The following is a 25,000-nucleotide window of genomic DNA, read 5'->3' as shown; positions in this document are numbered from 1 at the left end:
CTTTGTATCTTCAAAAGATTTAGCCTGGAGCCTGTGTAATTCGCGTCAAACGAGAAGGGAAGAAACGTGTGAGAGCTAGACTAGCCTTCTTGCTAGGGTCATCACGGCACCAGGGTAAATCTAGCCCCATATAAACCCGCTTAGAGAATGCCACACACGTTGGAAACGTAGTCTCATCTTTAACTATCACTTCGACTTTTCCCTCGTCGTCAGTCACAAGTTTTAATCGAGCAGTACGACTTGAACGCCACTCCTGCTGCAGTCTTCTTCGCGCTTCGTTATCGGACACTCGCCATTTTCTGCCATCCATCCAAACTGTTACATCTTCGCTTCTATAAGAGATAGTACCATTCTGCATGATAGTCAAATAAGAGGACAGTACCTCTTGGATGGGTAGTTCGAGAAAGTTCTGTAAATTCTGAAGATCGGGAAACAGAGAATAGATGATACACAAAAAATTAGGTTAAGGTTCACGCAAGTCTTGAGATTTGGACTAGTCGACGCCTGAACTTATCCAAGGGCTTGCGATTTAAAATCGTCTGAAAAGAGCGATCTATGAATATGCATTTATGTCTAGACTGAAATTCACCTTATCAGAAACAATCTCAGTTTGGGTAAACATCGCCCTTATGTCCCCCTTAAAGTTTAAAGGTCAATTACATATTTTCAACAACAAAGCTAGCTTGAGGATCGGGTTTGTTTCAAAGTGTAGAGTGCGCGTGTATGGTTATCTTTGGTTCTTTTATCACACATAACACACAAACAGCGGTGACAAACATCAGAAAAAAAACGCATGATTTGAAATTATCTTTTACTTGACGTTTCGTATTCTTCTGCATACAGACGTGACGGTTAAAACAAAATTGGGGTTCACTAACTTATTAACTAACACGAGCGACCTGGACCGTCTGAGCATCAGGCTACGAAAAGCTGCGTCTTTATTAGTTTTTTGTTACCTATTGTTACTTAATAGTTAATAGTCAATAAGTTAGTGAACTCAAATTTTGTATTGACCGTCACTTCTGAATATAATTTCAAACCATGCGTTTATATCTGATGTTTGTCACCCCGCTGTTTGTGTGTTATTTCTGATAAAACTGAGATGGTCAAAGAAAAGGAGTATTTACGACTTGGTTCTTTTAAGTGAGTTTCGTGTTCTTTTCTCGAGGAGTTAAGTTAAAGGGATAGTCAGTGGCGCTTCTGGAGAAAAGTAATAGGGGACAATTCGTTTAAGTTTAATTAAATTTTAGTGACGTTTATCAAAGATTAAATACGTTGTCATCTGATCAGCTGCTAGCTCTATTCTGGACAGGAGGATCCAGTGAGCAGTTTGAAGACTAGAAAAACTAAATTCATTTTAGTTCGTATTTGTTCCTAAGCAAAAGAATCATGATTCAAGGATCAAGGACTTCACAGAAGTAGTTTCTATGACTATGTAAGGGAAATCTTGGCACAGCGGCTATTGAGTCCGTTGCTCGGACACCCGTATTATAGGAAAAATAAAGCCGGAATTGTTACCTTGGGAGGAGGTTGAATCCGTTCCATCAAAGGATGCATTTGTTTCTATTACGCTTCCTTGGTTTTCCACTTTGTTATCAAAAGGAATAACGGAAGTTTCCTGCGTCGGTCTTGATGGTACATTTGGAGTTACCTTGATGTCAAAAGGAAGGGGAAAAAAATAATCGAAACCGAATCTCTTCTAATCGTAAAAAGGTTCCTTCTTGAGTGTGCAGACTTCGTTCTGTGGGCAAATAGATTATGTCAAAATAAATGACTTCGTGAAAAGTTCAAAGTTACCCTAAGTGTTACCCAATGTCAGCGGAGCCACAGACCTCAGTTACGGTGTCCAAGTCAATCCAGAACGTTGCTCGCTTACATGATTGAAGGAGTGGGGTGGCTCGACTGGGTCTATATTATTCTATCCTATTCTTATAATATCATTTCTGTTTCAATGAAGTAAAGCTGTGCAAGAAGACACTCCCATATGGTTTCCACGTTTAGTTGCATTGATTATTTGCTTATTTGTCAACCGAAGGTGATTTTCCTAAATCTGGAAGCATTTCACTCCTCGAGCGTTTAATACCTTTGGCTAAACCTGACTGCCGGAACGTCCTTATGTTGTTAGCCTGCGAATAAAGACATATTTCCTTATTTATTTCATGTTTCATCACTTTTCAATCGCACCATTATTTCTAGAAACCGTCAAGACCCTGATCAATGTCTAAGGGACGCCATCGGGACCAGGGCAGGTGTCCCCTGAATAGAAGTCGGATTAGTATGAACATTTGACCAGATTTTTGAGGTGTCCTAAAGGAGAGGTACTGCTGTGTTCATGAAGAGTAGGGGGGAGGGGTTGTGGTCTGTCGCCTCCTTTTACATTCATGTGTGAGTTGGGTAGATGGATGAAATCAAAATAATATGGACTGATAGGAGCTGCCAGAGGCGCCTTTACGGAATGACGTCCGATCTCGCCTCAGAGAAAGAATTGTAAACCACTCATGATAATGAGGTTGAATGTGATATGTGCGGTTTACGAAGTTATTACCATTAGTCACTTACAAGATTGTTGTTATCTTGTGTTTTTTTCTGGCACACAAACTTCTGGCCTCTTTTACGTGGATCCAGGGAATGCATCATGGCTTCTTCGTGAATTGGTCTGTGTTTCTTGTTCCAAGAAAACATGAAGTTTTTTCTGCCATCCCAGAGTTCTCTTTGAAAATGTGGCAATCCGATTTTCTTGAGTACACAATTGGAAATAAATTCTTTTTCTTCTTCTTGCTTACTCTCGTATTTCTCATCCCCACCAATGACAATCAACAGCTTTTCAAAAGAAAAAAAAATTACGTTCAAATATTTCGAAAATGACTTGTGATAACGTTTTTCTTGAGCTGCATCTGGTTATAATTATACTGTGACGCCAATAATAAGTGCTATAAAGATGGCAAAACCTGGGCCCTGATGTCAGTTATACGTTGATGAAGATCCATCTCTATTAGATTTAGTTAGATGGAATTCAATAAGCGTAAGAAGTGAATTTCTTGTTAAAAGTGAAAGTTCTGTGAATATGTCAAAATGCCCCAAGACAGGGCAATGCACTGAGAACTTGTGAGAATCACTGTGAGAATAGTATAGACAGCCCAACCCTTTCAATGTTTAAGCCTGGTTTCCATATGATCGTCCAGATCGCCCCGATCGCCCCAGTCGTTTCAAATAATTTTCAGGGGCGATCGGGACGATTACATGGAAACACTATATACCCAGGCGATCGCTGCTGACAAACCCGGCGGGCAACTGAGACGACCTGGATCGTCCGGATTGAACTCAGTTCTATCTGAGCACGATTCAAACGAGTCTTTGTTTATCAGAGTAGAGACATAAGGAGAAAAACTTAAAGTGGTACTATGGCAAAAATCTCAAAAGATTAATGTACCAGTCAAAGTAAAGCTTCAACATCCCCCCCCCCCCCTTCCCTGGGCAACCCCCGGGCATTTGAATTTTTGGAAATTTTTTGTTCAAATGTCCCCCTCCCCGGCCCAAAAAGCTGTTCAAGTGCCTCATCATAGGTCCATTTCAGGTGATCAAATGCCCCCTCCCCCGGGAAAATTGTCAGATTTTTATAAACTGAATGCATTGGTTTTACGGAGTTTCATGCAACGAAACTTAAATACATTACATACATTCATACCATTACTTAAACACCTACATATCAATCGTCGCAAATGTATTAAAATATTCATAAATACACCGGGTCGGTAAAAGCAATTGACCTCTATAAATCGTATCCGGTGACGTCGGTATTGTAATGAATTATTGTTTACATTGTAAACATATATTTATATAGTCAAAGATAATATAAATTGGTCCTTAATACCTTCAAATACGGAACAAAGTTTGTGTAGGCCTTTGCTTTTCAACCAATCAGCCACGAATGCGGAAGCTTTACCTTTGAATGCATCGAAGTTTGTCTCCGCCATGATTTATCATTCCACGTGGAAAGGTAACATAAAATTGAGACCAGCGATCAAATGCCCCGCCCCTGGGAAGACTAAGATGTTCAAATTTCCTCCCCAGGGCAGGAAAAGGAGTCAAATGCCCGGGGTATGCCCGGGGGGAGGGGGTGTTAAAGCTTCAATTTGACTGGTACATAATAGGTTACAGTTGAGCATTAGAAATCTTTGCGGACGCCGAGTTGTATGGAGTTGTTTACCTGGCCAGGTGAAAACGAAAGCCCGTACTAGCAACTTAAAACCTGAATGACATTGAATGTGGCTGTTGTGCACGATATTACCTACCTGAGCCAGTTCTTTCTTTAAGTGTCCTATAAATCTTTCCATAGCGGTTATCTTCGAAAGAGGGGCAATTATCTCGCGCATGAACCATAAGAACAGCGTAATCCATTTTCAGTGAAGGAATAGTTTTCTCCACCAAAGTCGTCGTTTTGTTCAATTCATAAGTGTGTTTCCTCACTTCAATCCTGATCTCCACTTTCTTTCCGACAGCTTCAAGAAGCGATTTTACTTCATCCAAATTGCAGGTACCATCGCAATTGAAAATATGAACTCTGCAAGTTGGCTTTCGCTTTCTTAGCGCATTCGCCATCTTTGTTTGTTGTCGTTCACGCCGTGACTTTCCCGGAAACCGGTTATTCGCCTCGCGTCAACACTTCGTCAAATCACTCTGAAAAACGTTTTTTTTTTCTTATTTTTCATCCGACGCTTATCTGAAAAATAAAGAACCTCGGAGTACGACTTGTTGAACACTTCACGACATCAAGTATCGGTATGCCATGTTCTATGTGGGTTTTTCGTATATATAAAGTTAGAGCGGCACAATTTGTTTTGTTGTGTTTCGACGATTTCCCGGAAAAAAAAGGGTGGTTCACGTCGTGTCATAGCCTAAGTCACAATCCTTTGTCAAGTCTCACAGCGAAACAATGAACTTGAAAAACTTTTTTCCCCATTTTTCATCAATTTTTGACTAAGAAATAAAGAACCGGAGAAGGACTTGTTAACTGAACACTTCACCTCAGCTGCGACATCACGATCTTTGATCTTCAGTCTGTTTTCTTTTTCGTATTTATAAAATTTAAGCCCAATGTATTTTGTCATCTAAAGAGGTGAATCATGGACTCCGTCTTCGGTTGACGCTTGTTGCAATCTTTGCGAAGTCTTAGTGGGAGTCATTGCCTCGCATTTCTGAGGACAAATATTTGGGGAAAGGTAACGAATCCGATCCCGTCAACGCATCGGCCGACATGTCACCAACAAATGACCGACACAACACTATGCTGCCGTCTCAAGGTGCTGCGCACAGATGCACCTCGTTGCATTCCTGTTTTCAAAGAAATTTTACATTGTAGAGCAGTTTGTCATGTAAAATTGAGAACTGACCCATGCTTCTCACATCACTGACGGTCGTGCGTCCAAATACCTGCTAGTTTTGATAACTTTGAACGTCTCGCCCGGCAAATAAAAAGTGACATTTTGAGGTAAGAATGGTAAAACATGTTTGCTTTTGGTGGGGAGATTAATATTGTTGACGAAAAATATTTGGGTTTAGCTGTACTTTAAGCTGCTTCCATTCTGTTCCGTAAATGTTTCTCACCGTCACAGCGCTGTTGTGATCCAATAAGTTAAACATAAAAGTGTACAGTATTGATTATCATTACAATAACATCTGTCCCTTTTTTCAAATTAAATTACTCCCTGTTCTCAAAATTTGATTTTGTTGAAGATCAACAGTGCATCAAGTTCCACACAAACAAGTTTTTTTAGCCTATTGTTAAGTGCTAAGTAGTTCAGGAAGTTGATCCGCACTCAGGACCGTGTATCTTGTAAATGATATGTAAGTAACAGTGGAACTCCAAAAAAGGTTCCTTGGTTTACATGAATGCGTTTCGCCTCACAAGCTCGCGGTAACAAACGCCTTTTCAAAACCGCCACGGGTATTAAACAAAGATGAGATAAAATGTTCCATAACAATTCATTTCTTCCTCCCTCTTCTCCCATGGCGCTTTGCCCTTTTCTCTATGTTCCAGTTCCTTCCATCATTGCCAATTTTTCGGCACACATCTGATGTGAGCTGCCGTCACGCCGGACGATTATCTACAGTGTCTTCGCATGTGTTTAGGAGGCAACACTTTAGAGGAGACCCATTAAAGGTTGCAAAGGACATGTTAAAGCGATAACAAATATCAACTTTAAAGCGGGAGAATGTTAGCTAAACCGGTTTTCATTGCTTGTGTTGATGTTCATTCAGCTGTTCAGAAACACAAATGAACAAAATCTAGTTGCAGTTTCACCAACTACACCATCTTGGCTCTCGCAGCAATACCAGGGAAGCCTAGCACATTAAAGCCTCATTTACACTAGCATGTTTTCCTTCACAAGTTTTCCTTGGTAGTGTAAATGAAAGGAAAACTTGCTAGTGTAAATGAGGCTTAAAGGCGCTGTTACACTGTGCATGTAATTTTGCGTGCAACTTGGCGAGGCAAGTCGCGATCACCACGCTTCCAGCATCAGGCAATGAAAATGTTCCTTTAACCTCATGTGATCATCGAAAACGAGACAAGTTGCAGGAAACGTTGCCCAGTGCAACAACCATCCAGCAACTTGTTTCGCACTGAACTTGAGAACTTTTGTCGCAACAAAATTGCGAAACAGGTTGCAAGAAAACTGCTCAGTGTAATAGCACCTTAAGTTGCCTAAAATAATTGTAGAAGACGCGCTTCATTAAAAGGTATACAAATATGAAACTTCATTGCCGACTGAGAGGTGCTTCGACCTTGGGCAGCATTCTCAAGACCAAACTCAGAGTTTTCCATTATATGAACCGTCTCAACGCGGACAAATATCGGTTTTTATTGTTTCTTGTCTTTCACAAATCATTTTCATGGTTATTGAGCTTGTCAACAAGTAGAATATATTATAGCAAAAACACTGTGCAGAGCAAAATTTATTTCATTTTTTGTTCCAAAGATGTTTACTTAACATTGGCTCTAAACAACAATTAGTGGCTCATGAAAAAAGTTCATGTACAATCCTAGACAAAATTGTTGGCACGATGAAGTTAATTGAAAGGCAATGCAGAACAACCTTCTCAGTTCACCACCCCCCTTCCCCCTCCCCCCCCCCCCCCACTCTTTTACAATGTACAATGCCAAGAGTGGTGGCACTTAAAAGGCCACTAAGAGGAGAACGATTATAAATTATGAAGTGCATCTTTAATTAAAGAAATTTTTGTTGTGTCTCGCGCAATGAGAACACAACGATCTTTACTTTAATCAATATGGCGGTTCAATACAAAGCACAGGATCAGATACATGGTATGCGCACGCATGTAGTATTAACAAGGACGCTGTTAACACGTGCGGCATAGCACTTTTTGCCCGAATTATTGAGGGTGTCCCAAAACGTTTTGACCACGATCGTAGGAACAACTATCGGAAACCGTGATAAACACTGGACGGACGCGGACTAACTAATGATGAACAGAAAACAAGTGTTTATATTGCTTTTTCAACTCAGTTTGGCAGTTAATCCCACGATTATTCTACGGTGCTGATTTATACACCAAGTCGGCCCATCTTGCCTATTATCCACCAGCATACGAACCCAAAACAATGAGCAACACACAAAAAGCAAGCCAGTGTTTGATTCCTTAAACGCGGGCAAGGAGAAAAAAGAAAACGGATCAATGATCTGAAACGGCAACCAAGACAGTTGCACAACCAGAGGCACCAGTTTCTGGTCCTGGGACCCATTATCGTAACATCATAACTCACTCCGCCGTTACCAATAGCTGTAAACTGGACTTTCGCTTCAGGCGTTGACCCAAATTCCTGCTTGAGATGAGCCACATGCCGATCTGGGGGCAGCCATCTATCGGTCCACTGTATGATATCCTCGGCCTGGTAGGAAATTGTCCCATAGTGTAAGCGTGTCTCCAGCAACACTTTGCCTGCGGGATAATCAGCTAATTTGCCACTGGCAGCAGAACTTGTCGAGGTGTCTAAAATTGAACGTGCACACTTGTTAATATTATTTTACAGCTATTTTCATTGTATTTTCAGTGTCATAAACCACAATTCTCCTACAGTTTAATGGTGCAACAACAACAACAACAATAACTTTATTTCAAGAGGGAGACGCTCCTTTTTGAAGTTTCTTCTAGTATGCACAATCTGATATTGATAAGTGCCTCTCATGACTCAAATCAACGTCTTCTCTACTGCTGGATACTACTATGCGTTCAGAATACAATAGCATTCCTTATGCAAGAAATCGTGTCTCTACATGCAGTTTCGTACCAAAAGCTATAGAACTGTGAAATACTCTACCGCAATCAAATAGATGTATACAAAACAATACTAAAGCCGTATGCACAACACATTACAACTCGTGTTATTCATACAGGCAGTACTAAGACATATGATTCTTAGGTAGAACAATAAATGTGAGATGAACTTAAGTTTGACCAATTTTTCTTTTCTTGTTTCGACAAAACCAAAACAACGAAAGATATAGGAGGAAAAATGCGTCGTATGATAACTTCCTTATTTGCATGACAACTTTCTAAAAAGCATTTTTTTTTAAAGAAAATCGCTTTTTTCACCTGCATCATTTTCGGTGAAGCGTCTATAGTCACACTCTTGTTCGTAACGATCTCCAAATGATCTTCTGTAGGGCTCTGGTTTGTCACCACCACGATCCACCAAAGAGGAATGTGTGGTCTCTTCGAGTTTGTCTTGCTCTTGTTCCATCAAAAGTGGCTGCCGGTGATAAAAGAAACAGTGACAATCCTGATTCTCATTTCAAGCTAAAAAGACTGTGGGCAATCAAAAAAGGAAAACGACAAATCCATGCAACTTAAAAGTTTTTGAGCAAAACATTCGATACTGGAATCTTTTACCAGGTCAGATTACAGTCTGGGTCGTCAGTTCCATTGGAAAATTTAAGCAAGCAGCCATGGACGGAAGATAATCCACGTATAAGGTATAAATTGGATAAAACTAATCAACTGTTAAGTTAATGTTCTTTTATCTGGCCAAGTTAACCTTCTTCAGGAAGGTTCCGATGTAACAGTTTTACATGTTAAAAATATAATAAAAAAGTTGACACTGGCTAAAATATTGTGTTGGACGTTTTGGCAACTGCTGTTGCTTTCCTCAGCAGGGATGAAAAATGCAAAAATCTAACGGCGTCCCGATGGTACACGATGCGTATAAATATAAAATCGCACTTCAAAAGAATATTTTAAAAAATGAAATAGACAATAAAAACGAAGGTCTCCAGAGCACTCTAAAATATTTTTACAAATTCTTTATGTTATTGTAAACGTTTGGAAGTGCTATATGTTCGTTTATAGCGTTCGTATCTCGTAAGGAATGCCAAGCCTCCAGAATAAGTCTTTGTCGCCATGCCGATGATCTGTCAACAATTTCGACGTTCATCAAGTCTATTTGGTGATTGTAGCGCATGTGGTGTTTGGCCAACAAAGAGTTTTCATCTAATGTTGCTATGGCCTTTGAGTGCTCTTTGACGCGTGTTTTTAGCGCGCGCGATGTCTGACCGATGTAAACACAATCACAATCTTTGCATCTGATCTTATATACGATTCCTCTAGAGGCCTCCCTCTCGATTTTGTCCTTTGGTTTTTTAAGTATATTTGTCCGAATAGGTTTATGAGCGACCTTAATGTTGAAACCTCGAAGAACCCTCGCGATTTTCTCGGAGAATCCTTTGGCATAGGGCAAAACAACCATACCGCGCTGGTCGGAATCATTTACTTCTTGCATGTTGTCTGTTGCGTTGGCGACCATTGTAGATGAAATTGGCAGGGTAGTTATTAGCGGTAAGGGCTTTTGCTACTCTCTTAGTTTCTCGTACAGCTTCCTCTTCGGTGGACGGGATATTCTTTGCGCGATCCATGAGGGTGCGTATGACCGAGTATTTATGTTGGGGGTGGTGATGAGATTTGAAGTCAAGGTAGCGGTCGGTGTGGGTAGCTTTTCTGTATACAGACACGGTGATCGAGCCATCGTCTTGTCTGGTTGTTTTTGTGTCAAGAAAGGCAATAGAACCTTCTGATTCTATCTCGATGGTAAATTTGATGTTAGTGTTGATAGAATTGAGGTGTGCGTGGAATTCATCCGCGTGTTCCCTTTTTATGCATACATGGCTGTCATCTACGTATTTGATCCACCATTTGGGAGAGTTTGGAGCCGATAACAGGGCCTTTTCTTCTACATATTCCATGACGAGATTGGCTAAGATGGCGCTGACTGGAGATCCCATCGGACAACCGAAAATTTGTTTGAAATGGTCACCTTGGAACACGAAGAAGTTATTGTCGAGGACGAACTGTAAAAGGGCAATGTTATTCTGGATGGATAAATTTGTTCTTTCAGGTAGTGATTTATCAAAGTCTAGTCTTTCTTTAACAACTTTCATGGCTAGATGGGTAGGAATGCAAGTGAACAGTGACACGACGTCAAAGGATACTAGGATTTCGTCGGGATCCACTGACATAGTGCGGATCTTTTCAACGAAAGATGCGCTGTTCTTAACTGTGTACTTATTGTTTTGAAGTGGTGACAAGATATTGGCGAGGTATTTGGACAATTCGTATGTGGGAGACCCAATGGCGCTCATAATTGGTCTTAACGGGACGCGTCAAAGAGCACTCAAAGGCCATAGCAACATTAGATGAAAACTCTTTGTTGGCCAAACACCACATGCGCTACAATCACCAAATAGACTTGATGAACGTCGAAATTGTTGACAGATCATCGGCATGGCGACAAAGACTTATTCTGGAGGCTTGGCATTCCTTACGAGATACGAACGCTATAAACGAACATATAGCACTTCCAAACGTTTACAATAACATAAAGAATTTGTAAAAATATTTTAGAGTGCTCTGGAGACCTTCGTTTTTATTGTCTATTTCATTTTTTAAAATATTCTTTTGAAGTGCGATTTTATATTTATACGCATCGTGTACCATCGGGACGCCGTTAGATTTTTGCATTTTTCATCCCTGCTGAGGAAGGCAACAGCAGTTGCCGAAACGTCCAACACAATATTTTAGCCAGTGTCAACCTTTTTATTATATTTTTAACATGCCTGGCTACACACCAAACATTTTTAGTTTTACATGTGCTCCCCAGTTACTTGAAATCGTACTGGGGTTTGAATCCTTTTACAAACTGAAAGGCAGCAAGTTACTTCTCAGATATATGATGTTAACACAGTGAATTGTTGCCTCGGCTCATGTAAATAAGCTATCTGGTTAGATAGATCTTCAAGAAAAGAATTACTAAGCAAAGTATTCAAACCTCTCGATCTGTATGACTGGCCTCTAGCGGCGGGAACGAATCAGGTTCTGTGTGGCTTGGTACAAGTTTGGGTGGAGGAGTATAATGGAAGGTGCACCCCTTTTTACCGGGGTTGAGGAAATGTCGTAACGCTTCTTCGTGAATTGGCCTGTGCTTCTTGTTCCAAGACAAAATGAAGCTTTTTCTTCCATCCATATCCTCTTCACGGAACTGAGGGGATATTTTTCTCCTCACCCAGCGTGACATTACGAAATTTTCTTCTTCCTCTTCATCCTTGTAATATGTATCACCACCAATCACTATCAATACTTTGCCATCTGAGATAGATCGGATAGAATTCAGTAAGACGTAAAGCTAACAATCGCTCTTTTTCAAGTGCAAGAGCCAAGAAGCTCTATTGAATGCAATGTATCCTCTCCCTTCCACAATAACTCAAACGGAGCTCCTGTATTGAGAGAATCCCCTGTAAAAATGATTGGTCTTTCTGTATGCGAGCTTACAAAAAGTTTGCAAAATGCATGGGAAACGCATCGAATCTCTGCAGAGAAGGGCGCAATAAAGCAAATTCTACTGATTTCAGCCGGCCAGCTGCACAGGTCACATTCAAGCCGACCTGTAATTTTCTTCCTTTTTCTCCGAGAAAATCATCCCCGCGTATTAAACAAGACAAGTGCGCGTTGTTGAATTAAATCTTTCCAAGAATTGTTTCCGGCTTTTACCGTGACATCCTCGTCACGTGAATATCAAACAACTCAAACTGAAAGCGAAAGTGCGCGTTCTGTTTGCAAAATGTCAGAGTGTGTTCAGTCTAGAAGCTCGTGATCTTTTACTCAAAAAAATATACCGTTCCTACATTTTTTCTTGCGGATACTGTGAACAGTTCAATTCTTGAACAATAGAATATTCTAGCCAGGATTGCACTGTCGTCTCTTGTAAGCGAGGAGGTTCACCGGAGAAATAACAGAATTTCAATGAAATTACCGTTGATCTTGGTCATTTAAAATGGTTTTTCAGGAATATGAACAGCTCTATTAAGAAGTTCCGCGTTTTAAGTCAACGGAAGATATACCAGTTGGAAACGAGAATCTAGCTGTTTTGCCGAAGCACTTCAGTTTCCTTGGGAGATGGACAAAACCTGACTCTTATATATCAGAGTTTGGATAACATCCTGGGAAACAACCGGCCATTGAATCGAAAGAAAGTGAAATTCTTCTTTGGGTGCTACTTCCTAGTCTCGCACAGGTCAGAAAAATATTAAAAAGTAAAGATGTAACTTGTACCTTTAAGAGCTTCAAATAAGCCCGGAAGTGAAGTTTGCCTTAAAACTGACCTGTGGCACGTAACAGTGCTCGGTAGAACTTTGCGTAGCCAATCCCGGCATTATCTTCGTTAATAGAAAGCCGAGATTCATCTGCATGAAGAACAAAAATGGCGAAATCCATCTTCAATGTCGGCAATGTTGTGTCAACGAACTCATCCATTCGCTGAAGGCCAAAGTAAAGTGGTTCAGCAGATATTTTCAAGCTGTAGTTCTCTTCTACGTCCAATAAGAGCTTTTCAACTGTTTTCAAGTCGTAGGTTTCATCGCAGTTGAAAAGGTAAAACTTCATTATCTCCTCCTTAGCAGCCATTTCTTGCGAAAGTGATAAATCTTATAAATAACCAACATTGGTTTGTGTCCGTGGCCGTCTTTCTAAGAATTGTGAGAATAATGTGCGCTTGCGCCAACCGTCATAATTTAAACATGCGCCGGTTCGTGATGAGCTGAGCTCGTTTTTGTTCATTGCCACTGGCGGGTGATAACGGGGACGTGAATGAATACTGGACAGCAAGATTTATTAAAATAACTCCTGAAAAAACACATTTTAGTTGCACATGAAGTGCATCGGTCTAAAAATTTTCTAACAATGGGTCTGAGCGTTTCAAACAATGAGGTAAGTGTTAGTGTTAACTTGTTAGGAAATACAGTGCCCCCGTTCAATGCTAGTGCAATACACCTTCGTCTTAGATGGAGCTTTGGTTGCTTCATGATAAATACGTAAAAAGTGATTAACATTCAGAAAAAAACCTCTCGTCAACTGAAGCCCACCGCAAAACAATGGCATTGATAAGTAGTTTAGATGTAAATATCATGAACAATATTACAATTCACAATTTAGATTACATCTACCCTAATTTTTCGCTGTTAACTAGAACTCAATCCTGCGAGCTCTGAAAATTTAAAAAATGCTTCTCTAATAAATGATTTCTACTAGTAAGATATGTAATATTGACAAGTAAGGTTGCAATCTTCAGCTCAGGCCCACATTTCTAGTGCTGACTAGCAACGGTTGGCCAAAAATATGGCCTACTCTACTGTTCTCTTGTGGTTTCTTGAATTTTCCAGCCTGGGGTTTATTTAGTCTCTCGCATTTTCCGAGCCAATGCCTTAGATCCTTCTCTCTGAACTTGGCGCATTTTAACTGAACGCTCCCCACACTTCAGCACCTTCTCAACAACCTCCATCACGCATTTCTTGTAAACAGGAGAGTAATCTTTCGGATTACCAAATGAATTTGCGACGAAGTACACATTTCTCCTATCGCTTCCGGTGACCTCCATAGCAACATCTCTTAATCTCTTTCGTTCTGATTCAGGGTTTGCCCTTCTTTGGATTTCATCATCATGGGTTAACACTGTTATGATGGTGATAACTGTAGACACAAAGATGAAAGAGTGGCAAATATCAGCTTGACCGCCTGGTTTTATTAGCTTTTTTTTTTGCCATGGTACTAAGTTCTAATATTTGTGCCACAGGGACCAGAAAGATAACCAGGCAAATGCAACTTTGAGTTAAACCTCAGTGACCACTATGAACTGATTACTATAGAGTGTTTTCACTCACGTGATCAGTAACCTTGTTTTTCCACCGAAACAAAAGAAAACGTTTGCCGATGATAATAGAGCTCAATTCCCAGAGGATTAGTTGGGACACCAACATGGCCGCCGTTCTATTGTTTAGGAACACTAACATGGCCGCCGTGACGTCACGTGGGAACACTCTATAAAGGGCCATTTTTTTAATTGCCCCTTTCCAATATTACCGGGCTATCAGCTACGTCAAGTCCAGAAATGCACGTAAATATGTGCACACCAATAATTTTGATTAGCGCCATGGAGAGGATTGACACTTGCCCAGTCCACTCCCCAACTTCAACATCTAGCTCTTGTGTCGAGGAATACAGTCAATCATTCAGTCCATAGCCCATTTCCGAGTTGCTGCATGTCTCAGTTTCAAAACGAGTTCTGTTGCACAACCATTCAAATGTAAATGAGTTGCGTATTCTTATGCAAATTAAACTCATTTCCCTTACAATAGTTGAGCACCAAGACTCACTTCGAAACCGAGACTAACAGCAACTCGGAAATGGCCTATTCACATCACAAATTAACAAACGGTCCAGATAAGAACGATAGCAACAACGGCAACGAACATGTTGGAATTCAATTGGTATGCAAAAAGGTGATAACTTTTCTATTGTCTGTACTTACTTCTGATTGGCTTAAACAGCAAAAGTTAACAAAACTTCATAAAAGCAGCATTATATTCATCCTTACTTTCCAACCATCTTCCATCTTTCATCTGGTTTCAGTTTAAATGAATTCCACAGAAATCGCATGTGGGGAACATGTAAAATTGTAAACGTTTCTTGGCTTTTGTTTTCAACTCTTGTGATTGGTCAAAATCTTTTAACACAAAAAAACACCCATTCAAAGTGGGCTGTAAATGAATTTTATTGCGTTAACGGCTTTTCTGTAGGTTTATGCATTCTCTGTGTAAAAATGATAACATTCCTATGTGGGGAAAGCCCCGTTGCCGCATAACAAAGGAAATTGCTATCCACCTTACACGGATCATTACTTAAGTGTCCTATTAACTCTGATCATCAAGGAAAGATTAACGGTTGCGTCTACCTTAATGTTGTTCTCTGATGGAGGACAAAATTCTCTACAAATGGTGAGGCAAAAATTTTGAAATAATGAACAAAACACTGAAGCTGATTTTCAGTAAGACACAAGTACGAGAAATAACCATACTTAACTGGTTTAAGAATCTTTCATGTCATAACTTTGTGTTTTGGTTAACTTATTTAAATGTTTTTAGCCAACGTAATTTCTTTGCTTTAAGTGAATCACGGCAAGGACTTACTTTCTCTGTTCAGGATGTGTTGAACAAAGTCAATGCTTTCTCTGTATTTTCCCTGTTCAAATCTGACATCAGTGGCGTTGATCACCCAAATGACCACGTGTACCTGATCTGCAATTGGAGGCTTCTCGTATTTGTGGGCAGCAAGTCCGCCTTTAGTCGCCTTCGATGCACTAGCAGCGTCTCGCGTCAAGTCATCTCCGGGTTTTTCAAGTCCGTAAATGATACGAAACAGTTCACCTGTTAAAAACATGAAATAATATATAAGGTCATCATACCTACCCCTCCCGTCCATTCCCCCTGCCCCCGTAGCGGGGATTGGGAACTTTCGCTCACATTACGATACATTTCTCTCTCGGTTACTTTCCTCCCAAGCCTGAGTATCAAGCTTTTCTTGGAAGGGGAGAGGAGGGAAAGAAACTCCTTCCTTCCCTCCTTTCCCTGACCCCCTACCCCTTAGGAAGGGCTGATACTCTAGTTATTGCTACCTCTAACGACTCCCTTATCTGGCCTTTATTCCCCGGTCTCCCGTATCATTCATGCCTCTCCTCCTTCCCTTTCCCCTTTTCTGGAGCTCGCCTTAGCATATAGAAGTGATTGACGAAATACTAACCTTCCTCTATCTTGCCAAGATGAAAAAACCCTGCGGTGTCGTAAAACGTAACATGGCTCTCAGGAACAGGAAAACAGTCCAGTACTCGCGTTCCTTCGCAAGACGTTGCCTGAGTCATTGCAGGCGCTTCAAGACCCAAGCATTTGAAGATAGTGTTGATCAAGGCTGATTTCCCTGAGCCAGTCATGCCGAAGAGAGCGACGTTTAGTCGTAGACCTTCGATTTCACCAGTCAATGCATCACTAAATGTCTCAAAAGTACCAATCTTAAAACTCTTTATGCTTTTGATCAATTGTTCTAACTGATCGTCTTGATCCATGATCGCTTCCTTGAGAGTACAGTTATCTCCTTTGATCTTGCTAGCTATTTGGATTCAATATTCCTGAAACTAAAATTATGAAAACTCAGTCAGTGTTTGACGTCACGAAGGGTGTTTCCAAGAACTCACTGAGCCTTCGCTTGAAAGTCTAGTTAAGAGTTACAAACTTACTAGTTTTGACTATTCTGAACGAGTTATTGAAGTATTTTGTAGGAACAAATTTTTGCTAGAGATTACGAGCCCGGCGATGGTCCATATTTTTATAAGGTGGAAGTAGCTATGGACTTGCGTGACTTGTTTTGACAACACAAGCAGTTTCCTTGAAATCGTGTCATTCGCTTCTTCGGGGAAAATACCGACAAGAACTGAAAAATATCACAAGAAATGGCCGAACCACCTATCTCCACTACTAATATACAAGATCCTGGAGCAGGATCAAGAGAAGAGATTAAATCCAAAAGATTTTATCTTTTCAACTGCGATCATACCTTCCGTTTGGAGTCAGTGGAAAAGTTGCTGAAAAGCATCGAAGCGCAAGTTGGTTTTGAAATCTCTCCAGTTCAGCGTTACTTCGACCTTCGAGACATGGCTGATGTGGGCGCTAGCATCATCAAAGAACATACGCAGATGGATTATGCCATTTTCGTTGTCCATGCAAACGAATCTCGATTGTCTATCAACGAAGAAAACGCAGGTATTGGCTACGCCATGATTTACAGAGCTTTGATGAAGAAAACTGGTAGGTGATGTGTTTACGGAGGTGATTACTGCATTGCATTAAAATGGCATCTAAGCACATGTTCAGTAGTGGACGCTAGACCTTTGAATTCAGAGCAACGAATTTGCCGATAACCTAAAGAGTGGCCAACCATTTATATATCTTTTGAATGAAACAGACAGACGGTCAGAAATTTGTAAGGCGGAAGTGTTTTGTTTATTTCTCTTATTCAAGTTGCCGCTTTGGACAGGCTTTGTTCTAATGAAAGCATAAAGTGATGACTAGGTTAAGGTAGCAAAACCTACTGTTTCAGTTTAGTGCTGAGTACCCCTGTGTACAAACATTTCGGTCGCGAAAGAGAAATTAACTCAAACTAACATAATGTAGGCAAGAGATGCATTCTCCTAACTTGGGGTCCGCTTTCAGTTTCCAGGAAAGAAAGAAAAGAAACTTGCTTTCCCCGATCAAAGGTTTCACTTTCAGTTTCCGAGTAATCATGATATATAAGAGGCATACATCAGCTGCCGATGATTCCTTTTATGCCAATGCAATATCGTTTTTGTTAACTTTTGTTTTCTTAAAAGAATCGAAAATCAAATCTCGGTGTATTGAAGATTTGCCATTCGATGTTTTCGGGAAAATTTCTTTAAAAGTAAAGTTTACCTAATAGACCATATTCGTATTCTCAGTATTGGACTCGAACTAGCTTGCAGTGGAGGCTAATGCGGGGGAATATATTAAAAAGTATTTGCTTGTGAAAAGGTTCCCCCGCATTAGCCTCCATTGCAAGCTACTAGTTCCAGTCCAATACTGAGAATATGAATATGGTCTATTACCAGCCGCTTTTTCGGGAAATGGGCCCGCACGACAATGGGTTCCTTTGTAATGACGTTTTTTAACTTGCTTTTAGATGAAAAAGTTATTATCGTGATTGGTGGAGATGATAATTACAAAGACGAGGCAGAGAAACAGGGCAGTGTACTGTCTCGCTGGGCTTATAGAAAGATTTCCTCTCAGTTCGACGAGAAATTAATGGATGGAAGAGAAAGCTTCATATTTTCCTGGGAGAAAGAACACAGGCCCATCCATGAAGAAGCCATGATTCATTTCCTCGATCCCCAGGACAAGAAGCAAAAATTTGTTCCTAAGCCTATTCCTGTTCTAACACTCGGGCAACGAGGTGATAAAACAGAGGATGACCAAAATCCCCCCCGTGGCACTAATCCACTGGAGTCACTGAGCGGATTTGAAAGACAAACAACAAGTGAGGAAGAGAGGAAGTTCGAAACGCCACCTGACAGTCCAAACTCGTTTGAAGATAAAAAGGAAAGCGAACCTATGGAACAGGGCTCATCAGAGGATTTTGTAATTATTGAAAAGCCAAGTAAGTTTGAGGCATTCCAATAGCCACTTTATGGTTCTCAACCTCTAAGAGCCGGGTTAAAAAAAACAACTAGAACGACAGCTGAAATGAAGCAACACAATGTTTGCGGAAGTAGTGGAACTGAACAAGAGTGATGGATAAAAAGAGAGGAGAGTCACTTCCATCCTCCTTTGACATTTTCTTTCAACCGTTGACAATTACCAAACAAAAGAATTTTACTAGGTTGCCTTGAAAAGCATTTTCTACGTTCGTAAAGCCTGAGCAAATTTAAGCCGGGTGCATTCCTTTGGGATGATCTGAAAAAGGATCATCGATCCAAGATCACTTGGATCACGGTGAGGAACCGATACATCCACTCTGGGAAAGGATTTTTCGGTTCCTTTGATGCACCATGATCCAAGTGATCTTGGATTAGTGATCCTTTTTCGGATCATCCCAAAGGAAAGCACCCTTAAGGCGCTGTTACACTGTGAAATGTTTCGTGCAACTTGTCTCGCAATGTTTTGGCGACACTGTGGCGGGACAAGAATTGTTTGTTTTTCCTGTCTTTGTTACTATGCCCTTGCTTGATTAGCCCTATTATAGTTTTTCTAAGTGACCCGTGCCTTCCAAGTGTAAATTTTATACTGCTTTGTGTCCCCAAAATTGTCTTTGTATTCAGTGAAAAAAGAAAATTGTTTTTTTTTAGCAGCCGATCAAATTTAATGCAAGAAAGTAGTAATTTAATGTTATGAGCTCCTTCTTTTTTCAGGCGCGGAGCCAAGAGCTAACAAAAATGTTCCTCAACTAAGCGTCACGGTGGCAATCTTGTATCGAAACAAATCGGATTTGGCTTTCATTGAAGACGTGTTTGGAGATCTCGTTTCTCTTGGTATATTCCCAATGTCATGCAAAGATCCGTCAGATTTGAATCAACTGATCTCCACTAATACAGTGAGATCCTGTTTTGTCATGTTAACAGCTGAAGATTTGAAGGACACTCGGTATACTGAACTCCTAAAAACGGCTCAAAGGACTGTCGGTAAGTTTCATGCTGGTCAACCCGAAAACAAATTCAATTTAATGTAAGACAATTTTGAGTTCGTGGACACAGGGAAAGACAGATCTTCAAGCCTTTGAATACATATTACATTTTGGTAACCGGTTCTGGGCAAAACTTTGAACAGCAGCATAAATAACAACAATATCCATCAACAAGTATCTTTAGAGTTGTAGGACGATAGCTCATTGGGCCCGTCTTTTGGCTTGCAGGGACTTGTCGAGCACAGGGTTTCCGCTATCGTGATTGGATCTTCAGGACACCGTCATGACGATTTTCGCATGACGTCACCATTTGTCATCAATGTCCAACTAGAGGTTTATTGGCTTGTCAAACAAGAACTTCTTTTGTTCGGTTGATGGCAAAGGAATTTGATTTTGATGTACACAGCTGCACTACATTTTAATTTTATAAACTGCTTTAAATGGTTTTCTATCTGAATTTAATGACCAAAACACTTTTCTTTCAGGAAAAAGGATAGTGATCATCCTCTGCGACACTGACGAGGTATCACGGGATGAAGAACAGGCAATCACTGAAGCTATTGGAGATCTTCTGGGCGAAAAAGGCCAAGTTCTTTGTTTGAAAAATCTGCCTAAAAGCAGTGATGCAGATTTAACTAGATCTCATCCCAACCCAAGAAAAGAAGGCGCCATAGCTAAACCTGCGAGAGAATCGGGGTTACGGATTGATACTCATGATATTCAGCACAGCCCACATAATCAAGTGCGTTCAACGATCGAACCGCCACCTGACAGTTCAAAGTCCTGTGAAGGTGCGAATCAAGACGAACCTGTGGAGCAGGACTCGTCAGGCAATTTTGAGCACCATGATATGTCAAGTAAGTATGAAGCATTCCACTACTATTTACTCGATGGTTGTTAACTGCTAAATCAAGCCGAACCAAGTGAAAAACACACACAAAGGAAATGTAGGAACACGGTGTTTACGGAAGTGGTAGAACTAGGCCACTGGGAAAAGAAGAAAAAAGCCTAAGGGTTAGAGGTTAGAGATGAGAGAAAGGGAGCGGATGAGAAGAGAAGCTCCGCTCTCGGAAGGACAAAATGAAAATCTAATTTTACTATACCCACGGGACAGAGGGCCGACCCATACCCACACAACTATATATCATCATAAATTATCAGTCAAAACAACATTCCGTTTCCTTATAGGGTTTATGGTTAAAGGATAGATGTTTAATGGTAATTGGGTGAATGGTTTTATAATATAAGTCTCATTGTATTTCTTTGTAACATTAACGTAAATTTTTCCGAGTTGTGATTTGAGCGAGTCAAAATACGCCTATTTGTCAGGATCAGTAAGCAGCCGCTCGATTAGCTCCATTATTAATTAATATAAATTTAGCACTCTTATGTATCCGGATAATTGTCCTTGTACTAATGGTAAATAAAATTAAGTGAAGCTATGATCTTCGCAGTTATGAGCGCAATTTTTGCAATTGCGTAGAGAAGCCTGAAAAATTCAGGACTTCAACGGGGTTTGAACCCGTGACTTCTCTACGCAATTGCAAGAATTGCGCTCATAACTGCGAAGATCATAGCTTCACTTGATTTCATATCCGCAGTTCATATATGATTCATTTCATCACTGGTAAATAAAATTGTTACTGTTTTCCGCTTCCGGCAGACGATTAGCTGTATTTAGTAAGAAAGTGAACAATTTATTTGTAAGTGCTTGTTATTTTTTCAGGCGATGACCCCACAGCTCAAGAATCCGGACAATCGTGCCCTGTGCTCTCTCCCGGAGCCGCGAAGAACGATGCAGTTCCTAAACAAAGCGTGGCAATCTTGTATCGAAACCCATCGGACCTGACTTTCATTGACGACGTATTTGGAGAACGCGTATCTGTTGGTATATCCCCATTGTTAAGCCAAGATCCGACAGATTTGAAATCTAAACTAATCTCGGCTCCTCCAGTGAGATCCTGTTTCATCATGTTACCGGCTGGAGATTGGAGAAATGACCGTGGGTATGATGACTTCCTAAGGACAGCTCAAAGCAATGTCGGTAAGACATCGTTAGTTTCATGCTGGTCAACCTGAACAAAAATGAATTTAATGTATCTGAATCTTACGTTCAAACCACCTTCTTTCTTTTAGAAAAAAAGATAGTGATCATTCTTTGCGACACTAACGAAGTATTACCAGGCGAAGAACAGGAAATCACTGAAATTATCTGGAATCTTCTGGGCGAACAAGGCGTAGTACTTTGCTTGAAAAATCCCTCTCAAAGCGCTGTTGCAGATGTTTCTGGATCCCAGTCCTGCCCAAGTAACAAAAGCCCCGCAGCGATACCCGAGAGAGATTTTGAGTTACTGATTCATACTCGTCTGCGCAATGGAAAGATTTCATACGACAAGAACGATGTGAAGCACAGGGAAAAAGAATGGGAAGCACCCGAGGGTATGAAGAGAGGCTTGTATAAGGATTGGAAAACTACCGTAAACGCGGAAATAAAGATTTACCGAAACACCAGAAACGGAGAGATTGAAATTAATGTGAATCCCGAAGATAACAGTGGAGTGGTGAGTTCGGGAATGCGACTTGCTCGAAATGCATGGAGCTTTGTAAAAAGTTTTGAGTTTGGAGACCGTCGATAAGTGCCAACATGACAATCAGCCATCCTTGGACTAACCACAACATGAAGTACATACAAGGAACACGTCCTTGGACAATCTTTCCTTGTGGCTAAAACTCAGCTTAATGAGAGAGCATCCCAAGGAACATGCAAGTAAATGAACGGTCCCCAAGAAAGATGGGTGACCTGAAGTTCTTAAGTCGTCCCTTGAGAAACCGAAATTACCTTCGGTTGACACAGTTCAAGAAAATGTAAGCGATATTATGTAAACCATAATTGTGAAGGCAAATATTAATAAAATTAAAGTAATACAGTTATAGCAGATTTAAAAGAAACTCAGCCCTGCAAGGCCAAGAATCACCATGGCTCCTTTCTTAGGAGGTTGAGTTCAAAGGGTGACGGGCCTTTTAGTTAGGGGTGCAGGGCTGGCGTAGCGGTGAGAGCACTTGCCTCCCACCAATGTGGTCCGGGTTGAGTTTGTTGGTTCTCTACTCTGCCCCGGCGAGAGGTTTCTCTCCGGGTACTCCGGTTTTCCCCTCTAATTTGATTTGATTTGTGCTAATTTGTTGATCAGTTTACAGTGTCCCCACTGAGTTAGTGCTCCATCGCTAGAAGACTACACTCTTAAATAAAGTTCCTTTCCTTTCTCTCTTTTATTCGTAAGGTTCAGTTACACTGAACGAACTTCAACAAATAAAACACTGCAATTCCAACACAGGCAGTGAAAAACTAGGATACAACAGCGCTGCGTAAATTCCACAAGAAATCTTACAAAATTAAACAGGTTATCTAAACAGGGCAGCAAAATGTAGCCGCTTATTTTTCTGATTCTATTTTCCCAAGAGACCCCTCTTTCATACCCATTAAATTATTAACAGGCCTATCGAAGATTTTGCAAATTACAGCACGCGTCATTATAGATGAAAACAGTTTTCGAAGCCGGATTGTGGAAATATAATACATGATTTCTCGACCGAAAAAAAACACGGTTCTTTTCACCATGAATTTTGTCTCTTAACAAGGCAGACAGATAGGCCCGAAGGATCGCACGATGGCGAAATCGGTGCCATGATCAACGGCAGCACTTGGAGTGACCGATAGCAATGAGAGCGGAAATTCAACTTTCCTTCTCAAAATTGAATCTTTGGGGCGATGACTGTAAGTAATGAACGTCTCAAGATCCGTGAAATCCAGCTTTAATACTGTGTTGGGACACTTTTCTCCAGAAATTGACACCCAACCAGTATAACCGCAGATCCTTGCGCTTTTAAAAATCCTTGATTACCATTTGACGGTGTTACAGCTGAGTAATCCACCGAACAACTTTTAAAAAAAACTTCGATCAATAAGCACAAGTATAAACCCAAGCAAACACAGTCGAAATACCGAGATCGGTTTTAAAATGATCCAGCTACTGACAAATAATCTGACACAAAAACAAATCTGCTGAGCCAAAAAATGGCAGCGGCCATCGATCGGTTGATTTCGACTTTTCCATGCATCCATAGCCAATAATCACTGTACAACATATGATAATGATCTGATGTTCCACGGAACCGACTGATAGTATGCGCGGGAATTCCTTCTCAAGCAACGTACACGTACACTTTCCTGAAATACAATCAAAACAACAAGCTAACTTGGGAACCTTAGTCACAAGAAAGGCGATCGACGCTTTTCCAGGAGAGAGACAAACAACATCCAGTCCACATAAGCAATGAAACACCTGAGCAAATTCACTTAATTATAATAATGATAAGGCACTAATGTCCGAAAGTTGAATGAGAAGAGAGGAGGTTGAAGCGAAAAGGCGGGGACAAAAATTGTTCTAGGATTCAATAGCAAATCTATATTTGAATACCAAAGGGAGTCGATTCGCGAGTTGACACTGACCTGTCTTCAGGCGTCCTGGCTAAATATTCTCTCTCGATCAAACCTTCAATTCTCTTCTTTATAACTTGAGGGCTGGGCATAAATCGAGCTTTCAGTTGTTCCGTTACCTAATAGTAAATATAGAAAATCAAAAGCCTTCATTTCCGACTCTGGCATTAGAGAGTAGGTCAATTGGGCAGAAAACTCAAAAGGAAGTAATGTTCTACGAGTTCACGTCAAAAAGAGTTGACAGCTTACCTCAGCAACTAAGAGATTGTGCGGTCTTTTCTTTCGAGCCTTCATTATTCTCACAATCGCTGCCTCGATCCTACATTTTATCAAGGAAAATCACTGTTTTGTTGACGAACACCAGAAATCGGGCTATTCCTTACACAGAGTGATATGAAAGAAAACTACCTTGAAAATTGAGATCTTAGGTAAATAACCTTTAATTAGGGCCCTCCCAACTAGCGTCCCATCACACACACATCCATATTTAAGTGGTCTCGCTTCCAGAGAGCTACGGTATACACGACGGTGTAATATTTCCCGGTTGGAAGGAAAGATCCCTCCACTTTTACGATACCAAATCTCCAATACGAGCGCTTTCATAACAATTGAAAGGATACTCGTGTTTTCTGTCCTCGTCGACTTTATTCCTGGTTTCCTTTCGTTCGGGCTCCATTTCACCTTTCGCAAGCACTACGAGAAACACAAAATACTTTGTAACTTTGCATGACATGAAACACTTGAGAAACCAAGTCCGCCAATTTCATGGTATCTAGAAGTTTCCATACGGAATATTTTATTGTGATTTAGGACAACGCATACGAATTCTAGTTGCAAAATGTCATGGATCCCTCTCCAATCTAATGAACAAACCCGAAACTAAAGCGCATAACTTTGTTGTTGGTAGACTCTGAAGACGGACTC

At 40.6% G+C, this 25,000-nt stretch overlaps 5 protein-coding genes across 7 annotated transcripts in view; 1 reads left to right on the top strand and 4 right to left on the bottom strand.

Annotated features, from left to right (window-relative positions):
- LOC137981886 (uncharacterized) overlaps positions 1 to 4,610 on the bottom strand; it is a 5,071-nt gene extending 461 nt beyond the window's left edge. The window contains exons 1-4 of the mRNA XM_068828922.1: positions 4,293 to 4,610; positions 3,258 to 3,331; positions 2,560 to 2,820; positions 1,519 to 1,651 (exon numbers count right to left, since the gene is read on the bottom strand). Coding sequence (XP_068685023.1) covers positions 1,519 to 1,651; positions 2,560 to 2,820; positions 3,258 to 3,331; positions 4,293 to 4,599 — 775 coding nt within the window. The 5' untranslated portion in view covers positions 4,600 to 4,610. The remainder of the gene's footprint in view (positions 1 to 1,518; positions 1,652 to 2,559; positions 2,821 to 3,257; positions 3,332 to 4,292) is intronic.
- A 2,536-nt stretch (positions 4,611 to 7,146) lies between these two features.
- LOC137983513 (uncharacterized) lies at positions 7,147 to 13,052 on the bottom strand. Of its 2 annotated transcripts, XR_011118959.1 has the most exons (5): positions 12,669 to 13,052; positions 11,339 to 11,655; positions 8,614 to 8,770; positions 7,467 to 8,010; positions 7,147 to 7,302 (listed from the first exon to the last, which is right to left on the bottom strand). XR_011118959.1 is itself a non-coding variant. In XM_068830666.1 (4 exons), the coding sequence occupies exons 1-4, from the start codon at positions 12,967 to 12,969 to the stop codon at positions 7,565 to 7,567; spliced, it is 1,221 nt and encodes a 406-aa protein (XP_068686767.1). In that variant the 5' UTR covers positions 12,970 to 13,052; the 3' UTR covers positions 7,147 to 7,564. The 2 variants fall into 2 exon arrangements, 1 of the variants encoding a protein (XP_068686767.1); XM_068830666.1 differs by having other exon boundaries at positions 7,147 to 8,010.
- Positions 13,053 to 13,147: 95 nt separating this feature from the next.
- On the bottom strand, positions 13,148 to 17,032 carry LOC137983514 (uncharacterized). 2 transcript variants are annotated; one of them, XM_068830668.1, is made up of 4 exons: positions 16,945 to 17,032; positions 16,138 to 16,525; positions 15,528 to 15,764; positions 13,148 to 14,031 (listed from the first exon to the last, which is right to left on the bottom strand). In XM_068830668.1, the coding sequence occupies exons 2-4, from the start codon at positions 16,454 to 16,456 to the stop codon at positions 13,733 to 13,735; spliced, it is 855 nt and encodes a 284-aa protein (XP_068686769.1). In that variant the 5' UTR covers positions 16,457 to 16,525; positions 16,945 to 17,032; the 3' UTR covers positions 13,148 to 13,732. The 2 variants fall into 2 exon arrangements, with proteins under 2 accessions (XP_068686769.1, XP_068686768.1); XM_068830667.1 differs by lacking the exon at positions 16,945 to 17,032 and adding an exon at positions 16,628 to 16,738.
- Positions 16,720 to 22,508, top strand: LOC137983508 (uncharacterized). The gene is made up of 6 exons (XM_068830660.1): positions 16,720 to 17,195; positions 18,085 to 18,558; positions 19,310 to 19,579; positions 20,067 to 20,438; positions 21,308 to 21,625; positions 21,718 to 22,508. The coding sequence occupies exons 1-6, from the start codon at positions 16,841 to 16,843 to the stop codon at positions 22,215 to 22,217; spliced, it is 2,289 nt and encodes a 762-aa protein (XP_068686761.1). The 5' UTR covers positions 16,720 to 16,840; the 3' UTR covers positions 22,218 to 22,508.
- Positions 22,509 to 22,818: 310 nt separating this feature from the next.
- LOC137981885 (cullin-3-like) overlaps positions 22,819 to 25,000 on the bottom strand; it is a 13,013-nt gene continuing 10,831 nt past the window's right edge. Inside the window, exons 7-10 of the mRNA XM_068828921.1 lie at positions 24,697 to 24,769; positions 24,326 to 24,395; positions 24,089 to 24,195; positions 22,819 to 23,806 (exon numbers count right to left, since the gene is read on the bottom strand). Coding sequence (XP_068685022.1) covers positions 23,782 to 23,806; positions 24,089 to 24,195; positions 24,326 to 24,395; positions 24,697 to 24,769 — 275 coding nt within the window. The 3' untranslated portion in view covers positions 22,819 to 23,781. The remainder of the gene's footprint in view (positions 23,807 to 24,088; positions 24,196 to 24,325; positions 24,396 to 24,696; positions 24,770 to 25,000) is intronic.

This window comes from Montipora foliosa, chromosome 13 (assembly GCF_036669935.1).
Source record: "Montipora foliosa isolate CH-2021 chromosome 13, ASM3666993v2, whole genome shotgun sequence".
In the NCBI taxonomy this organism is placed as follows: Eukaryota; Metazoa; Cnidaria; class Anthozoa; order Scleractinia; family Acroporidae; genus Montipora; species Montipora foliosa.
The sequence above is the reverse complement of the archived record's forward strand: the minus strand, read 5'-3'. Positions and strand labels throughout refer to the sequence as shown.